Genomic DNA, 19,499 nt, shown 5'->3' with positions numbered 1-19,499 from the left:
CAGCAGATGGTGTTTTCACAAAAATATCTATTAAGACAAAGTCTAACAAAGGTATGTTCTGCAAAAGAGAAAGCACACTGGTTGCTCGAACTTAAGAATTATCTAATAATAAGTAATATCTAAACATTTCTTTTAGATATTTCTAATGGGATTGTATCTTGTTCACACAGATTACACATACTTTTGGAAATTACAATTTGTATTCTTTTGAAGTTGATTTAAATGTGGTAGACAAATATTCAAATGTAACTTGTAATTCATCCAAGGAACTGCATACAATTATATTTATGTGTTATTTAATAGCACCACACATGCCAGAATAAACATACTGTTTAACAGTATCAATAGAATTCTGACATTTTTGTAATAATAAAGAAATACGGAAAATACTAAATATAGAAACCGGGAATATAAAACAGAACAGAGGCGTATACAAGTTGTTTAATGTTGGTGTGAGCCACAGCAGCCTCACATTCCTTTCCAAAAAATCAATAATCCTCACTGACAAGATATATTCATCAAGCAAGATCAAGAACAGTGCATTGTCAAACAATATGTTTCATTAACACTGACATACAACCAGAGAACAACACATGTTCCAGTGTCAAGCTGGTCATTTAACCAAACGTCTTTTCACTATCTATTGGAAAACCTGATAAAGGGGCCGATATTGCAAGGCATTTAGTTCAAGTATGTTTTTATATTTGAGCTGGTTAACTCAGCTCAAGAGCAACTGGCTAAAAGAAGAAGACACAATTCACATTACAATAACAGTGTGTAACCAACCATCTAGGCCACATTAAGTTATTTAGCTTAGCTTGCTTGGGTCATCATGGACAATATTCAAGTCAAATATTAATCTCTGGAATTTGAGCCCTTTCTCCTTTGTGTTTTTTTTTACATTTACAAGAAATGTTAGTTAACTGGAAAAAGAGTGTGTGAAACGCCATTTTGTTAGCTCATAAAGTACTTAATTCTTCCTCTGCTTGTTCCCAGTTCTTAAGTAATCATCAATCCAAGTAATGGATGTCTACAGTAGATGCGATCCAATGACATAGTATCATATGTGCAACACTGAGTTCTAACAGCTGCATCTCCTGATAACTGAATGAGAACCAGGTTGAGAAAGGCTGACGTCTGCTGGAAGACTTTCATGGTGATAAAAATGTATTTAAATTGAGACACATCTTCACAGATATTTAAAGATGTCTTCATTATAGAACCGTGTGAAGACGTATTTAAAACGTTCAGAAGAACAATCAAAGTACTTTTGAAATCTTAAAACCTGGCCTCTACGCTCAGGGACAACACGTTTTAGACATTTATCCATCAACATAATGAAGTGGCAGCCGGAAAAGGAACCACTCTTGTCATATTAACAAAATTGGGGTCCGATGAAGGCATAGAGCAGTAGAATACATTGTTACCTTTGATACCATCATCTAATGATACCGGCAACGTGTGTAACTGACAAATACAAACCACAATTCAGGTACACGTCACACAATGTCAATGAATTCTCAATGTTAAAAATCTCATTTGGTTGCAGTTTTGTAAGTGAAAGTAACTGCATCTCAGTGTGTGAGGAAGGCAACCCCAGGGAAATGTAAGCGACAAACAGCTCCTCACAGAACTGTGGCTTACAGACTGAACTAAGAATAACATGATGAGTATTTTATGTAATTCCCCCCGGAATATAAAGACCAAAATTAAAATTAAAATTGCATTATTGAGGCCATTTAAGACCAGTGCAACACATCGTATCTCACTTCGTATCTCACTGCTGCTGTGAGAACCAGGGATTTCTTTCAGAACCCCGAAACTCTGGACCAAATGTTGAAAAACTTCGGAAATATTTAACTTAATTCAGCTAAAATATTTTCCTTGAGGCGTGTGTACAGCTACAGGAAAAGGCCTGATTTGTTTTGCTCATTCTGGAAGTGTTTTTCCCACCCTCAGTACTCCTTCTGACTCTTGGGATATAGAGGTGTCCTCTAATTTCCCCAGCACATCAACAAACTCCTCATATGTTGACTTCTCTTGAAAGGGACGAGTTCCCAGCAGCTCCTCCATGTCCGCTTTGTCTAGCATCTCCTTTTCTAGCAAACGTTTTGCCACCTGCAGCACATGAACAATTATAGTGAACAACAAGCATTTTTAAGATAATGGCTAACTCCATCAATACAAATGTAATTTCTTGTTGCTGACTTCGAGAACAGATGAGCAGTAGCTGCGACAAATAGTAGAATTAGCTATCAAGTTGCTTCTTCATACAGTGTTGGAAAAATGACTCTTTATCTTTACTTCTGTCCATCCTTTTTGTCAGTGATGTGAGTAGTTCTCACCTTGTCCACCATATCTCTCTTGTCCGTGACGAGCCGAAGTGTTCGCTGGAAGGCAGAATCTATGAGCAAGCGGACCTCCTGATCTATGAGCTGGGCTGTAGTTTCACTATAGGGCTTCTCCGTTACCATGTCACCCTGCTGAGGGAGGTCAAAGGACATCTGACCCATCGCATCATTCATTCCAAACTGTACAACCTGAGATATGAAGAAAAACAGGCCGTTAGTTACAAAACAAACTGTTCTTATGTGCCAATTTACAACATTGTTCTCAAACTAACAAAAATGCTAAGTGACTTTTAATCGTGCACCCAAAAGCCTGTGTGGATATCATGCGTAAGACATGTGTATGTGTTTCTGTCTGTCTTTCGGTCTATGGCTCATCTTGCAAATACCTGACCCGTTAGACTTATACATTTGTTTTGCTTATTTAGGACTGATTTTATACCCTCAGTGACTACTAACTCGTGGAGTTCCATGAGAGGAGGACAACCCTACCGAGTCAACTTTTATAGTTATTATTAATACAAGTCTTACCATATTTTATAGAACTTCCATTTCAGCATAAGTGTGACTCAAAGAGTGTATGACTCAACATTAACTCCCAATGTCATATTTTATCACATACAGTAATTTACTGATTTCTTTTGCATTTCTTAACATGTTTGTTTTAGAATATGGTGAATACCTGTGCATATGCAGACTGGGTGACCTTCCTGAGGTCATCCTCCGCTCCGGTGGTGATTCGCCGAAAGAAAACCTGCTCTGCCACTCGACCCCCCAGCATCATGCACATCCTGTCAAACAGCTGCTCACGGTTGAACAGGTACTGTTCCTTAGGCAGATATTGCACATAACCCAAACCTTTTCCTCTGGGAACAATGGAGACCTGAGGGAGTACATGATAGTTACTCCAATTATCAATATAATTATGTGTGGAAATCCCTATTTAATTGCAGAGGGTAAAACAAATCTATTTAAGGGCAGAAGGTGGATTCAGATGGTCAAGCAGCAGTGTGAGAGAAAGCAAACGGTGTGACTACCTTAAGAAGGGGGTCTGCATGTTCGAGAAACCAGCCGGCCACAGCATGTCCGGCCTCGTGATACGCCACAGTCGTCTTTTCTGGAAGCTGCATTACCTGAGACTTTTTTTCCAGACCTGAGAGAAAGGAGGATGTCTTACTAACTTGATGAAGGTTTATAACCTACTGTATATCTAATAGGTTCACAATAAGAATTGTCCATGTCAACTTACCTCCAATAACTCTATCGACTGCCTGCTCAAAGTGCTTGGTGTTGACATGTTGGCTGAGGTGGCGTGCAGCTATTAGTGCTGCTTCATTGCACACATTAGCAATATCAGCCCCTAAGACACAAAGGAGCCAAAATAACCAAGTTAACCTGTCGTGTGATAAAAAAAATTGGGCGAGAAATACAGCATGCAAACTGTATGATATTTGTAGAATAATAAAAAAAACAGTGGAAACACTTGTGAACATGAACAAACATCTCTTCTTCTTACCAGTAAAACCTGGAGTTAGAGCAGCTAGCTTCCTGGCCAAAGCCTGTACTTCTATATTGGTGTCCAACTTCAGAGGTCTTAAATGCACCTTAAAGATGGATTCTCTGCCTTTAATATCTGGTAGTCCTGTACAATAATAGACAAATAAAACAAGAAAAGATTTAGAAAATTAATTTTGAAGAGCTGCTCATCAAATTCTGTAAATCAAACTGGTCGGTAAAGACAACATTAAACGACAAACCCTGTGTCAGCAGTATGTGTCGTTAAGCTCCTCATACAGCAGTGTTAGCTCTTACAAGGAGAGAACTGTTTTAATGGGAAGCCAAAGTCATGGGATAAGTGACCCTTATCTGGAAGACTGCCTAAAAGAAATGTGTACATTTAAAAGTTTGTGACATGCTGATTTTAAACTTTAAGTTAAACATAAATTTGAAGTCTGACTGGAAGTCTCTGCAGAGAGTGGTCAGGACAGCAGAGAAGATCATCGGAGTTTCTCTCCCTCCCATCAGAGACACCGCTCAGAAACGCTCCCTAACAAAAGCCCAGAACATTTTTAAAGACCCCACTCATCATGCTCTGTTCTCCGTGCTGCCCTCCGGCAAGAGGTTCCGCAGCATTAAGAGCAAAACAGTCAGATTCTGTAATAGCTTTTTCCCCCATGAAATCAGACTGCTGAATATTAAGTAGACTTTATATTTATTTTAAACGCACACTTTATCTTTAATTGTATCAGCACCACATCACTATTATTTATTTATATGTACAATTTTAGCACGTTTTTATATTGTCCTGTTCCTGTAAGCCAGTACAACGACATTTTGTTTCAATAGTACACTCTGTGTCTTGTTGAAATGACAATAAAGTATGTTTATCTATCTATCTAAATTGGCATTGAAACTGTATTTGAGGAAACTTTATCTTAACAATACTGTTTATCTGTAACAACAGAACGATTAAAGGAAAGGGAACAGAAAGAGTCAACAACACAGTGGAGTGTGTGTCCCGTCCCGCATGTTGGCCGCCAGTCATCTAATCCTTCTTTTATAGAGAGCCAGCTCTCTCCTTTTGACCCAGTTTTCTAGTCAGAGAGAAATCTGCCCTGCCCACTATTGTCCAGCACTGCTGGCATAAAGCAAATTAAACCTCAGCAGGCTGAAAAAGATCAACCATTTTAAAAACAGAGATAAAAGCGCACAGTATGCAACACACGTTTTAAATGACATTACAACTGAGCAGTCGCAAATAAAAGAACAGAAGCAAATATAATAGGCTTGAAGCCAATTTCTTAAATGGAAACCATACAGTGACTGTGTCAGTAAGGTTAAGATTAGCACCTCGTCTGAAGCAGACGAATACAAATAACAAAGTTAAATCTGCTAGCACATTAGTGCCACTGAATTGGGGTTGTTGCATGGTGCCTGCTGTGCAGTAGTACTGAGATGGTGTGGTAACACATTTACACATTAATATGGAATTGAAAAAGAGGGGAAAAACAAGAGAAAAACCATTCCGGGTTTGCTTTCAAGACTAAAATTAAAAACATCCAAAGGAACAAAAATTGCATTACGGAAAAATAATAAAGTCGGCCGGTTTATTTTATACAAGATGTAAATCAAAAACCCCAAATAGCTCTTACCTTGCAACTGATTAAGTGAAATGTAACAAATTTCACTTACAGGCACATTTAAAGTGAACCAGGGATAAATGATGATGGAGAGAAAGAGATGTGGATAACAGATTGAGTGTAATTAAGTGAAACCTGCTCTCAGGAATCCAGGAGAGAGCAGTATAAAGTTAGAGAAGACCTAAAACAACTGCTTCACTTTACCTAAGTATATATGTCGGTCGAAGCGTCCCGGCCTCATCAAAGCTGGATCCAGAATATCCACTCGATTGGTGCCAGCTAAAACTATCACATTAGTACAACTGTTGAACCCTGGAATGACAAATACAAATACCATATGTGATGTCGTGAAATAATGCTCCAGGAATGGGACAAAAAAAGTCTTGAAAACTAAGAGAGATTACTGCCTACCGTCCATTTCCACAAGCAACTGGTTGAGGGTGTTTTCCTGCTCGCTGTTGTTGCCAAAATTGCCTCTGCCTCTCTTTCTGCCAATTGCATCAATCTCATCAATAAAGAGGATGCATGGAGCGTGTTTTCGAGCTGTGGCAAACGTGTCCCTTATCTTATAAAGGAAAGAGCAAACATAAATCACAGAAATTATCTTACAGTTAGCATCCTTTCCTGTAAAAAACAAAGCACCCAAAGCAAGGATGATGCTTTTTATTTGCACCTCTAACATAACAATCCCAATAATAATTGTGTTTACAGATGACGTTGCCAAACAGCATAATGAAATGCATGTGACCAATTCATTCAGTTTTATGACTATTTGCACTATCCTGCATTTAGCCCATACTGACCCTCGCTGGACCCACGCCAACAAACATCTCCTGGAACTCGGAGCCGTTGACTGTGATGAAGGGGACGTTGGCCTCTCCTGCCGTGGCCTTAGCTAGCAAGGTCTTTCCGGTACCAGGTGGGCCCCCCAACATTGCACCCTGGTTTAAGGAGACATGTTGCACTCAGTTTCAGGCTCATATTTGTTTTTTGTGTTTCTACCAAAACCTGCTTAAATGCCTTAAAGAAGGGGTAGGTAATTTTGGAAAAACCAGCTCGAGTGCGCTAGAATTTGAAAATACACAGCCGGAGAAAATCTGCCACTTCCTTACAGAGCCCCTCCTCCAACACACACGAACGGAACGCGCACATGACCAATGAGGGCACGAGATAAGTTTGTGCACAGATGGAAGGCTGACAGGCAGGTAGGCCATCCAGTTATTTTAGCCGGGCCGGCTCAGATGATTGGTCTTGCTTTTTACAGCACCACGGCTTCCACAGATGACATTTTTTAATGGATTTTTTGTCAAAGCAATTAAGATATTCATTGCTATCGGGATGTTAAGAGCATTCCATGGAATATAACAAAAAGTGTATCTCGAGCCGGGTTTCTCAAACTTACCTATCCCACCTTTAATGTTCAAAAAACACATAATTGTTGTATCATATTGTCTGTCTGTATATACCTTTAATCACTCTTTGTCTGAAAAGCTCTGTTTAAGACCCTCTCCAAAAAAAAACAGTAGCTATGCTCTGATTGGCCTGTGAGAAAAATGTGGTGCAAATGTATTTCTCTATAGATATTTAGATGTGGGTTAAATTCAAATAACCCTGCATGTAAAGTAGGAAAGGAAGCCAAATGTGAAAGGCTTGTTGAATCCCATGATTCTTGATCAGGGCAGCCATAAAAGCACTAAAAAGGTAGGTTTTCCATCATATCTCCTGAATAATGATGAATGCTACGGGCACACCTTTGGGATCTTGGCTCCTAGGTCGTGGTACTGCCGCGGGTTCTTCAAGAAGTTGACTAACTCCAAAATCTCCAGTTTGGCCTCCTCACATCCTGCGACATCTTTAAATCGAACCTTGATGTTGTCTGTGATTATTTTAGCCTTGGATTTACTCATGCTGGAGGGGTCTCCTTGCCCTTTACCCCCACGACCTCCTGCCATTGGTCCCCTACGAATGGCAAAAACTAAAAAGCTGACCAGCAGTAAGGTTGGGAGAACGTTTAAAAGGAGTGTCCTGTGGGGGAAAAGAAATAAGCTCCATAAGGCCAGCATCAATATGACAATACAATATGTGTAAATTCATTTTAATATGAACATTTTCAGGTACTCATCAAATAAAATCCTCACCCATCGCTTTCACTGCTGTAGAATACAGGAACTCTCTGTGAGTCGAAACCCATTTCTTGCTGGGCCATTTCCAGGTTGTGCTCAAATGAATCAACACTGCCAATGTTGAACCACAAAAAGCTCTGAAATATACACAAAACAGAGAGGATTCAACATCAGTATACTGTGCAAAAACGTTTGCTTATGTAAATTCAACTCACAAGCAAGCCTGTCTAGGTTTTTCTAAAAGGTAAATAACAAGGAAGACATAAACTCTTCTTTCAACAAATGTAAACAGTCAATCAATTGGAGCTTCTGTTGGCTATGATAGCTAATTCTAGTGCACAAAAGTACATTGTTTTACCTTACAAAGTAGTATTTTAAATTGCATGTGATCAACCAAATCGGTGGACTGGATTCCAATTGAAGTTCAGAATATACGTTGTAAGAGAGCCTTTAGTTTAAATTATTAGGCAAAGCAAAGGTATGACTCATCTCTGTTTTAAAAATATCCCTTAACCTAACCAACAGCATGACCTATAGGAAAAGCAGAAGAACTAACCACTTCCGGTGTGTTCACTCCATTGAAAGGAATTACTTTGACATATTGTTTATTGACAACCTCCAGGTGATCGACCTGTGTAGAGGGCACAAACAACAATTTGTTTACATGGTTGCAAAAAACAAGCAATAAAAACGAAAGTTAAAAAAAACTAAATCCTCTCTCCGCCTCTTACCAAGCCTCTGTTCAAGTAGTACTGCACAAAGTCCTTCCAGGAGATCTGCCTCCCCGTCTCTCGGAAGTAAAAGTACAAAAAAGCTGAGACCACGCCTGCTGCACCGAATGCAACGTACTGAAAAGATCTTTGATGCAAGGTAAACTCCTCCTGTTGGGTCAAGACATGTTGTAAGAAAAAAAACAATTCATTAATTGAAAGACTGTAAAACCATCTCTCTTCTTACACTGCAACCACAGTATGCTGCCTGCCAGATATATCACGATATGAACAGTATAGTACAGTACTATATACTATAGAAATATAATTAATTTCATGATTTGACAGTTTAGAAAGACTGACAACAATACAGCGTACAGAGTTCTTGTTAATTAAACATAAATACATAACATTTATATAATACTATAAGTAGTTCTATGCTCAACTAGGTCAAAATGCAAGCTAAATTATGAAGAATGCAACTTAGATTTGCTCTAATGAGTGAGATCAGGCTTAGATTTGAATAAAATATATCATATGCCAGCATTTAAAAAATAGATATACGTAAAGTTAACGTGTAGTGCATTTTGAAGTGCATCTAAGACAGAAATCGTTAATATTCTGGTCATGCTTCGCACCAGAAAGCGTGTCCACCAGTGGGATTCTTCCTTTTTTCCGCCTTGTTTTCTTCCGTCCCCATCATTATTTGTGTCTTGCTCTTCCGTTCCAAGAGATTCTTGTTTTTTGGTATTTTCATCTGAATTGTAACAGAACATCAGTCATGCACTGCAGAGGAAATGAGAACGGAAGATGTACAAATGATGCTGTGATAGTGACTCAAACATTCCTCACCTTCAGTTGATTTGTTGACGCCAGGGCTCTCTTCACTCTTTGGGAAAAACTTTTCAAAACCTGAAAGCAAAAACAGCAAACACAAACAACAAAATATTTAGGTCATCGTGTGCAAACGTTTCGCTGAATTACTTAGTGTTACAGCATTAGGAGTGACATTACCTCTTGGGGGTTTGTTTGAGCTAAGTAAGCGAGCAAGTTGGAAACTGTGTTGGAATAATCCTCCGCATCGCCTTTGGATCAGTGACCCCTTCTAAAACAAAAAGTTACAATATGATTAACAATCTCACAGCATGGCCATAAAAAAAGACTTGTGAAAAATAAATATTAAATTGAAAGAGATTAATTCAACAGCCTTTCTAGTAGACGTTATAGACTAGTAGGTGTTACAGACTGGTGATAAGAAACAACATTGTAAACATTGTGTCCCGGTTAACTTGATTTAATTAAGAAACTGTTCCAGATAACTCACTTATACACTGAACCGTGTCTCTAAATCTCACATGGTATTTACTCAGATTGCATGAGAATATCAAACAAAAATTAAGTAGGAAGTAAAAAATGTTTTCATTTGGTTCATTAATGTATGACTGATCATGGATTTTAGCAATCAAATACCATTATCAATAATTGAGAATAACAACATTTTACACAACATTTAGATGTTTATATTGATGGAATATATATCTGGGTGCCAAAATTGTTATTGTTGAAAAATTATCTTTACAATTAAAGATGCCATAAACAATTGCTTGTTTAATAATAAATAAAAAATCCTAAATGAATATTAAATTAAGCAAACTTTGGGGTAGGTACATTTGAGAAACCAGCTCGAGTGCGCTAGAATTTGAAAATACACAACCGGAAAAAATCTGCCACTTCCTTACAGAGCCCCTCCTCCAACACACACGAACGCGCACATGACCAATGAGGGCACGAGATAAGTTTGTGCACAGACAGGCAGGTAGGCCATCCAGTTATTTTAGCCGGGCCGGCTCAGATGATTGGTCGTGCTTTTTACAACGCTACGGTTCCCACAGATGACATTTTTTTAGGCATTTATTGTCAAAGCATATATTCATTCGGGATGTTAAGAGCATTCCATGGAATATAACACAAAGTGTTTCTGAAATAAATTACATACCCCACCTTTAATATTTGCTTGATCAATTATAAAAGTAAAGGCAAATGAATGAATGAACCAATAAACAAGCCTGGGCTCAATGCCCCTTACCCAATACAGTACCAGAGACACGCCCCCTTCAAAAACAATATTATGAAACTGAGGAAATTGACCTCTAAACTAAACATAATCAAAAGGATATATCGTGAGAGTGCAAACCACTGAGGAATGATACATAAACAGTCCTCAGATTGTTTGTTTACAGATGTAGGGGGTCTAGACTCTAGAGCTTGCACCGAGGAACACTGTGTTCTTTCACATGACAAAACAAATCAAATACAATTACACTCCTGCATTACTGTGATCCAATGCATAATGCAAAACAACAAGTTTGCATTGATATAATTCATGCAAATGTGTAGGTTTTTTTCAAGAAGGTCTCTTTCACTGGCTCTGAATGAGGACCGTAGCCACTTTAGAAGAAGAATAACAAAAGTCACCGTACCGATGTGAGGGCTCCGCCGCTGCGGAAAGTAGAGATAGCTGATAGATCTCGACTCCAGGACCGAACCGCCCGGACCCGGTTCCGAAAGGGCCCGACACTCAGAGCGAGAAGCATATCAGCTATCTTCCCTGTGCTTCACTGTAGTATAGCTGCCTGATGGAGTCAACAAGAAGTACTGTACCGTGCACCATGCACACAATGCCAAACCGTAGTCTCGCGAGATTCTAGTTACAAAATAACTGGTCGTGGTCTCACGTGTGGGACTTGTTTGATAATCATTTTAATCCGTAAGACATATCTTTCTTTTACCGCTATGGGTTCAAATCATGACTGGATAATGGTTATAAATTCTTCAAGCTAAAAACAATAAATTAAAAATCATTAGTATCTGTGTCACAAAGCCTTGGAGTTTGACTGGTTCACTGAGTTCATTCTGAACATGTATGTACCATGGTATGTACACATACTTATGCATTGATTTGTTTGCGACCAGAACTCCTGTTTATGATGGTGTAATAAGGGAATTTACATATAATATAACTATAATGTTGTATTTAAAATCATTAGTATCTGTGTCACAAAAGCCTTGGAGTTTGACTGGTTCACTGAGTTCATTCTGTACATGTATGTACACATACTTATGCATTGATTTTTTTGCGACCAGAACTCCTGTTTATGATGGTGTAATAAGGGAATGTACATATAATATAACTATAATGTTGTATTTTGAATTCTAATATCGCAGATATTGGATCTGAATAAGGGTTCATATTAGATTATTTACAGCACAGGACATACTGTACTTTGTATAATCACTGGCAGAATTCCAAGTCCTCGACCACTGTCAATGCACCATATGTTTTCACACGTGGAGCCAAAAGAGGCATGGACGCTCCCCCTTTTGGACTGTATACTTTATAAGCAGTGGTTGGATGTACATGTACTCAAATAGGCTATTCTAGTTTAACCTGTACCTTCCTGTACTGCACACACATACGTTCAAATTGTACACATATAACAGATCTAAATAAACGTGTCAAAGCATTACTAACTATTGCTTTGTTACAGCATGGGCAAATCTTGCATTTTGGGGCCAGTGTTGTTGTCGACTGCTGTATTGTACCATCATTTAACATAATACATACATTGGGGATGGATTTAGAGCATAGGCAGAAGAGCAGGGGCCCAAGGGTCAGGTGGCAAGAGAGCCTTTGAGGCAGGGCTTGTATTAAAAGAGGTATCAACATTCGTTTTTTTTTTAAAGTCAAATGGCTTAGTCAAGAGAAGGCAAGACTCAGTGACTGTTTAGGCCTGATCATAAATGTAATTTTCTTATAATTTTTATTTAAAAGTTTAAAGGTTTTACACACGTTAAAATGAGGTCCAGTTATTATCATTTGTCCACGAACAGATGGCAGTTGAACTGGAGTTAAGCACAAAACTGCAGTTGTAATGCATCCATTACTTTATTCATGCACTACTCAACATGTTATACAACAGGGCATGGGTATTCCCAACTCCATTAGTTTGAAAAAAAAAATACAGTAAATCATGCTGAAAGATAACACAGCCATCATTAATTATTTTTAAACAAATATTTGAGGTCAACAATTACACATTATCAAAGTTGTCACGTAACATCTTTGACATCCCTGGACAACATGTGCTATAGGTCATTTAAGACTGAAACCATTAACATGATGGTAAATGTAATAAGACGTTTGGATAACAGCTGTATGTAACCTGACTATCTTAGGCACACAATGTTCATTAGTATTCACAACCATGTGCTACTCACTGCACCACACTGAACAGATCAAACGCATAACAAACCGTCTGAAATGAGTTGACAGTTTTGAATAAAGGAAAGCACATTTAACTTCCATATTATTATTATTTTTTGTAGCTCTACAATTCTTCTTACAAGAAAAAATATACTGGTTATGCATGCTGTGATAATATACCTGTTGCCAATATCTGAATATGATCACATAGTCAATCTATTAGATTTATTATTGTAAACTAATTGTGAAATTGTAGCTTAGAAGGTAACTCTCCTAAATTACAATAGCCTGTTCACAAAATTGTGGTATAAAACAAAAACTGGAAGCTAAAGCGAAAGTTACGGTTAATATTACTAAAGTTAATTAGTCTTTTAAAGCTAGTTATTATCCATTTATCATATATGGCAACCTTAAAGTTTATTATTCAGCGATGTTGGCAGTTTAGGTTAATGAAGTCGAGGATCTTAATGGTTAATATACAACAACTCCTGCATGCATAATCACCCATGTTGATGTGGCTTTTCTCTATATTTTATACATTTATACAAGCAGACGCACAAAATAACGTAACTCACTCAAACAAACACATACACAGTGTTCAGTACATCCAGTTTCAGTATGAATCAAAAAGTTGGATACAAATATATATATATATATATATATTAATTTCCAGATGGGTTTCTAAGTACCCTGCTTCATGTTTAGTGCACAGGAAGATATAGACACTAAAATATTAACATACGCACAAAACAAACCAGGACAAGGACGAAAAGCTAGTCTTCTGTTGATTGGGTAGAGCACAACACGAGGCAAAGTGCAACATCCAGAAACATCAGGCGGTCCTCTCCAGAGTTATGCATCCTTCACATCTGGCACTTCGTCCTGCTTGCGGTCAGTCATTCGGGCACATCGCGGACAAGTTGTGGAGTTGTCATAGTAACAATCTCTAAAGAGACAAACACCAACAATGTTGTTACATAATATGTCAAATGGATTGTGTCCATTGGGGTAATGAGTTGACCTTCTTATTATCTGATACGATCTGGATTTAAATCATGACTAGATGATCTGATTTGTCAGATCTGAACTAGATAAGCTCAATAACTGGACATCTTTAGGGTTACTAGTACTGCAGCTCCACTGAAAATAAGTGGACATTTACTTTTAAAGCTTTAACATTTTGTTTCCGTTATGGCAATGCTGCGTTTTAAACTCCTCGTTTGCAGTATTTTCAGTCTGATTGGCTGGTGGTGACTAACCTGTGGAAGACAGCAGAGCAGTCGTAGCAGACGGAGGTGTGACTGTCAAACGGGAACAGTATGTCTCCTTCCTTACACAGCTCACACACAAATCCTTTGGCTTGACAGCGCTGTGCGCGCACACACACACACACACACACACACACACACACACACACACACACACACACACACACACACACACACACACACACGGAAAGAAGTTCAATCATTTCGCAATATGAAAAGTATTTGCTAATTGCGTTTTAGAAGTTACTACAAGATAAAGTTGAGAGTGATTCCCACAGAGGAAATGTGTGTACTTTCAGAGCCAGGTCATGTTCTCTGTGTGTATCCGCTCACCTCACAGTCTAGTTTGATGTGTTTAGCAAATGTGGTGTGGATCTCTGTGAGGGAACAGCTGAGTCTGCCACTGGAGATATCAATCAAATCCTGAAGTGAGTACATGTCGTCGTTCTCCACAAAGTGCTGACGATCTTGAAGCTGGGGAACACAAAGATAAAATAAAATACTAATATGTTTTTTTGTCTGTTGTAAAGCCTTTTTAAATCACAGAAAAGTGAATGCAAAAGCTCTGAAATATCAGAAGGAAAAATAATGGAGAATTATTTGTGCTGATGCTGCACCTGTACCAAGTCACGTTTACAGTATTTTCATGGACTAATAATAATATCACATTCAATGCCTCAAATTTACAACAATAACTTTTTCTGACACAGCCCAGCTCTCCCGTTCCACCACATGGTGGTGCTCTTGTTATATATACAGTATATAACCGATTGGTCACATTGCATAATATCATGCAACTGTATCTGATGCTTTAGCTCAGAATAAGAATACCTTTATTCCTCCCACAGAGGGGACATTTGCATTTGTTACAGCAGGAGAAGAGCCAAATACAGCTTAATATTACCCAAAAAGCATGCATAAAAAATATATTCAGATAAAAAATGTTAAATTAAAAAGAAAAATTACACAATTTACCAAGTACACATCCACAGCTGCACCATGCAAATGACAATTCAGCTAATTTAATTACCTGTAGCAATAGTCGAGCCTCCATGGCCTCCTTACAGGTAATAAAATAGGGTTTCATCAACAGAATATCTTGACGGAGCTTCTGTAAAGGAACAGAATTGCGGTTGTTGAATAGGAATATGTGAAAGATATTTTTTAAGATTTATTTTTCATTTACAATGAGAACATCTACAAACTCCAAAGCAATGGAGCTACCCACCCTGATCTCAACCAGTTCCTCCACGAAGTTGAATAGCAGCGGGTTGATTTCTTTCAGCCTCAGCACAGGACGTGAGATCATCAGAGCAAGGTAACGCATTGAGGAGCGACAAACCTGAAACAGAGACGCACACTGTCAGAATATGCAGACATGGACATGCTGATACACCTCTCAGACCCATACAGTGATGTGGGTTAAACCTGTGTCTGACTAATTATTAACCTAATATGTGTGACTAACATGTGCAACCCTCCTCCTGACTAGGTTTTCAACAGGAGAGTACTGACTGGTAGGTATTTCTATTATGTAAGATGATGTTATTGATGTTCAAACGACATCAAGCTGACTACCCTGAATAATTATCTTCCCTGTGAAGTCCTCCTCATGAACACTAAATTGACTTTGACAAGTAAAATTGGTGGAGTGCGCCCTTAAGTTTGTTTGATGCTTCTGTAATACAATTATGTGTAATTCTGGGATTAGCAGTAACCTTTATGGGTACAGTTGCACATTCCAGTCTTGTGTTTTTACCTTGCGTGGGTCAAACTCCCAGTTGTGTATGACACGAGCTGGGACCACGGCGGAGTCGTTCCAGTGGCATGTGCTGCAGTAATACTGGCCTGTGTAGTCGCACTGCCTGGCTTCAGTGGGCACGCCCCCTAAACGTTAATATAGCACAGTACGTTAAAACTATGACACAAAAGAAAGCAGGATGTCATTTAATACAGTTTCAAATCATGATAAAATGCTTTGTATTTAGATGTGCGGAAGAGGATAAAGGTTACCTGTAATGTATCATCTGTGTAAAATAGTCATTTCTTATGTGTTTGTAATTTCTAGTCATCCTTTTCTGGATGGCTTAAAATAAATCTTTATTTATAACTATGTGCACATGCCAAGCAAACTTGAGTTCAAACAGCCTACGTATTGCTGTTGGTTCCTTTGTTCCCCTTCTTCTTCTTTTTTTGCATAACGCAGTCGATTTGCACTCACTCAGGGAAATAGGTGTGCGACATTCTGCACAGCGGTAGTCCTGTCGGTCCAGTCCGATCTCCGGGCAGATGCTGAGCTCGTACTCCGACTGGTGGCTGACTTTTACCCTGACACAGGGCTTGGTGATCAAGTTCATACACTTACTATGGCAACGATAATAGCAACCTGAAACAAGAAAGGGTTAATCACTTGGCAGGCAACGACATTACCACTTTACCCAATGGGTTGGGTGTGAATCGCTGCTTAACATATTTAAGTCCAACATTCAAGAAATATATTCAGAGAAGAATTAAAAGTTAACCTTAAAATACATCAATATTTATTGAAACTGAAAAAAACAACCCAATTCCTATTAGGAGTCTGGGTTAAAGGACAGTCAGTTAAACACATTTCCCCCTTCTCTGATTGGTTGAGAAATGTAAACATGAAGCATGCATGCGCAGCTTTGAGACAACAAACGAGACAGTGGGATTGTGGATGGATGTGTCATGAAGTCCAAATTGAAAGCCTGTGCATGAGTTTTGAATTGTTTGCACTAATGGAAGTTTTACAGTTTAGTACAAAAACATCTCTACAGTGTTATATCAAGCTGATGCACTGCCTAGCGTGTCTCACCTGTGCAGGTGTACCACGTCTGGATAAGGCCCCAGATGATGGCACCACACTTGTCGCAGGTCTGCTTCACACTCTTGCTCTTTTCCTTGGAAAAGCGGTGCTCCAAAAGGACTCTCAGATTCGGTTCATCCTCCTCTGGGTCCTTTTAAAGGACAAAGTGAAAAACAGAATGTACCACTAAGATGGCAGTAACACAGTTTATGTGTAGATGAAGATGAGAGAGAATACAAAAATGCAATATCCATATTAATTTGTTCATAGTCCCTATATGACCCTTGCTGAACACAGGCAGATGTCTTCTCTCAAGGAAAAACAACTTCATGTAATTAAACATAGCTGACAACCAAGTGATCTTCAGGGGAAATCTGCCACAGTGTACTGTACTGTATATGACACTCAGCTGCTTCACATGATAGGGTTCAAATGCCACAGTATAAATACCATTCATCAAAGGTCATGCAGATGCTAACTAACAAGTTAAATGGTTGACCTAAAATAGGGTGAGTGACAACATGCAGTCCAATTCATTAAATGAAACCCTTTATTCTGTAAGATCATTACATTTCCCTTTACTTTGAAACTGAACTAATAACTGATTCATTTATTGATTTATTTTGTATTGAGTGTTCTGCAAAAAAATGGATTGCAAGTAATACTGTGTTTTCTCATTTTAAAGAACATAAACTGTGCCTATGAAATTTGAGGAGTTCTGCAGGAAATAAGAGATCTGCACAAACGTGTTTATTATTATCAGTCTCCAATGTTTGCTCTCATTTATCTTGTACAGGGTGGTGGCTAAAAGATCAAAGCTGATACTGAGGAAAGCCTTTATTTGTTCAATAGGATTTCTTATGAGCCTCCCGACATGAGACTCACGTCCACCAATCATGTATGTAAATAATAATTGCACCCATTCGATTATTCTTTACCCCAATATTTGATGTTTTCCACAGAAAGGAAGCCATGTGGGTTCGCAGCCTGGGCGTCACTCTGGACTCTAGCCTCACCTTCAACTCCCACATCAGGTCAACTGTCAAAACTGCGTTTCTTCCACCTTCGAAACATCTCCAGACTCCGGCCCTCTCTCCCCGACCCCGTTGCAGAAACATTAATTCATACATTCATCTCCTCACGCCTGGACTACTGCAATGGAGTCCTGTTCGGGGTCACCAGCAAAGCCCTGCACAGGCTCTAGTACGTCCATAACTCCTCACCCACACTAAGCCCTGGCAACACATTACCCCTACCCTCATCCACCTTCACTGGCTCCCTGTCAAGTCACAAATCCAATACAAACTCCTCCTGCCAACTTACAAATCTCTCCACTCACTAGCCCCTGCTTACATCTCTGACCTCCTTCAGCCCTACACCCCCTCTCGTCAACTGCGGTCCTCCGACAACGGGCTGCTCTCCATCCAGCGCTCCAAGCTAAAAACCTTTGGCAACAGGGCTTTCAATGTCGCAGCTCCCACCCTCTGGAATGCTCTCCCCTCTGCTATCAGGAATGCCGACTCTCTGGACACTTTCAAAAAACAACTCAAACACCATCTGTTCACCCGGGCCTTTGGCCTCAGCTAAAATGCAGTACCCAGCAACCGGTTATTTTTATTTTTATTTTTTTCTAACCTGTGACTTTTCTTGTGACTATTATTATTTTTGTTGTTTTATTTCCCATTGTAAAGCGTCCTTGGGTCTCTTGAAAGGCGCTATACAAATTGAAATTATTATTATTATTATGTTTCTCCACAAATGTGGGTACAGCTGTGCATTTAAAATAATCAGAAACATGCATATTTAAAGTGACCAATGGTCCGTCTGAGCCATTATTAAAAACAACAGTTATCCCCAGCTCTATTCACTCCTCAGCTCCTACCTTAAGTTCCTGCAGTTTGAGACGGAGGTGGATCAGTTTCACCACAGTGTCCTTTTGTCTCTCTGAGTGTTCTGGCAGCTCCAAGATCAGCTTTTTACACTCCTCTATGGCCATTTTAAGCTTCTCAATGTCGGATGCAACAAACGAACCCTGAAACAGGTGAACAATTCAACATTAATAGAGAACATTAAAACCAATAGATCTGTATGTAGGTTTCTTTCCATCAGATTTTTTGGAGTTGGCAATTCCTTTCTTACCATGGGCCTTGAGAAGTGGTCCTCAGCTAGACCGAGGTCCATGGTCCGGTCTGAACTGTGGGTTCTGGTCCCAGAGAACAGCTCAGGTCTTGCTTCTTAAAAAAGGCAACATGGCATAAAGCACTGCTCTTCTTATAGGCATACAAATGCACTCAGTCATGCAAGCTAATTTCGCACACATGACTGTGGCCACTCAAGACAATCCCTACACTCTGACTCAGCTCTCAGGAAGTCTAGAAGGACAAACAGTTCAAAATGCATAACTGAAGGAATCCTATACGAAAATCTCTTATCAGTTTGGAAAATGTGTAACTAAGCCAGGAGAAAAGACAGACTCCTGAGTCATTAAAACAGCTACTTAACTACCTGAATGAACCTTGAAGTGCTTTTAACTTTTGCTTCTAAATGTTTATAATCAAGCTGTTCTGGGAAATATCATCGTTTTGTGAAGATTACTTGCAAAAATAATCTTCAAGATGCAAAGAGTGCTTTCTAAACGAGATGTGAGCTTGTGCTTTCTCATGGATGTGACCACATTAGAGCTGCATAAATAGATGTTATTGATTTGGCCACTTGGGAGAAGCAGAACAAGCTGAAACATAACGTCTGACTTGTTCCTTTGTTATTGAGCCAAAGGGAGGGGGGTGCAGAAGCCAACATAGTCACACTATCTTGCGCTT

General features: G+C 39.1%; 2 protein-coding genes across 3 annotated transcripts in view; both read right to left on the bottom strand.

The window, feature by feature from the left end:
• Window positions 1-426: 426 nt before the first annotated feature.
• On the bottom strand, window positions 427-11,003 carry LOC104943919 (AFG3-like protein 1). Its single transcript, XM_010769390.1, has 17 exons — window positions 10,802-11,003; window positions 9,336-9,426; window positions 9,174-9,233; window positions 8,960-9,078; window positions 8,343-8,492; window positions 8,168-8,242; window positions 7,627-7,748; window positions 7,240-7,513; window positions 6,292-6,429; window positions 5,900-6,053; window positions 5,693-5,800; window positions 3,865-3,990; window positions 3,598-3,708; window positions 3,386-3,501; window positions 3,031-3,231; window positions 2,346-2,540; window positions 427-2,118 (listed from the first exon to the last, which is right to left on the bottom strand). The coding sequence occupies exons 1-17, from the start codon at window positions 10,913-10,915 to the stop codon at window positions 1,930-1,932; spliced, it is 2,343 nt and encodes a 780-aa protein (XP_010767692.1). The 5' UTR covers window positions 10,916-11,003; the 3' UTR covers window positions 427-1,929.
• Window positions 11,004-12,125: 1,122 nt separating this feature from the next.
• The window catches only part of def8 (differentially expressed in FDCP 8 homolog), a 10,544-nt gene continuing 3,170 nt past the window's right edge, over window positions 12,126-19,499 (bottom strand). Inside the window, exons 2-11 of one of the 2 annotated variants that reach the window (XM_010769388.1) lie at window positions 18,820-18,914; window positions 18,563-18,712; window positions 16,690-16,831; window positions 16,075-16,239; window positions 15,613-15,740; window positions 15,082-15,195; window positions 14,884-14,964; window positions 14,187-14,327; window positions 13,845-13,954; window positions 12,126-13,531 (exon numbers count right to left, since the gene is read on the bottom strand). In XM_010769388.1, coding sequence (XP_010767690.1) covers window positions 13,438-13,531; window positions 13,845-13,954; window positions 14,187-14,327; window positions 14,884-14,964; window positions 15,082-15,195; window positions 15,613-15,740; window positions 16,075-16,239; window positions 16,690-16,831; window positions 18,563-18,712; window positions 18,820-18,914 — 1,220 coding nt within the window. In that variant the 3' untranslated portion in view covers window positions 12,126-13,437. Of the gene's footprint in view, window positions 13,532-13,844; window positions 13,955-14,186; window positions 14,328-14,883; window positions 14,965-15,081; window positions 15,196-15,612; window positions 15,741-16,074; window positions 16,240-16,689; window positions 16,832-17,696; window positions 18,270-18,562; window positions 18,713-18,819; window positions 18,915-19,499 lie in introns of those variants that run through there. The other variant, XM_010769389.1, reaches the window with a different exon arrangement.

This window comes from Notothenia coriiceps, unplaced genomic scaffold (genome assembly GCF_000735185.1).
Source record: "Notothenia coriiceps isolate Sejong01 unplaced genomic scaffold, NC01 NC01_scaffold00007174, whole genome shotgun sequence".
NCBI classification, from domain to species: Eukaryota; Metazoa; Chordata; class Actinopteri; order Perciformes; family Nototheniidae; genus Notothenia; species Notothenia coriiceps.
Note: the sequence above shows the minus strand (reverse complement) of the source record. Positions and strands in the feature narration are given on the sequence as shown.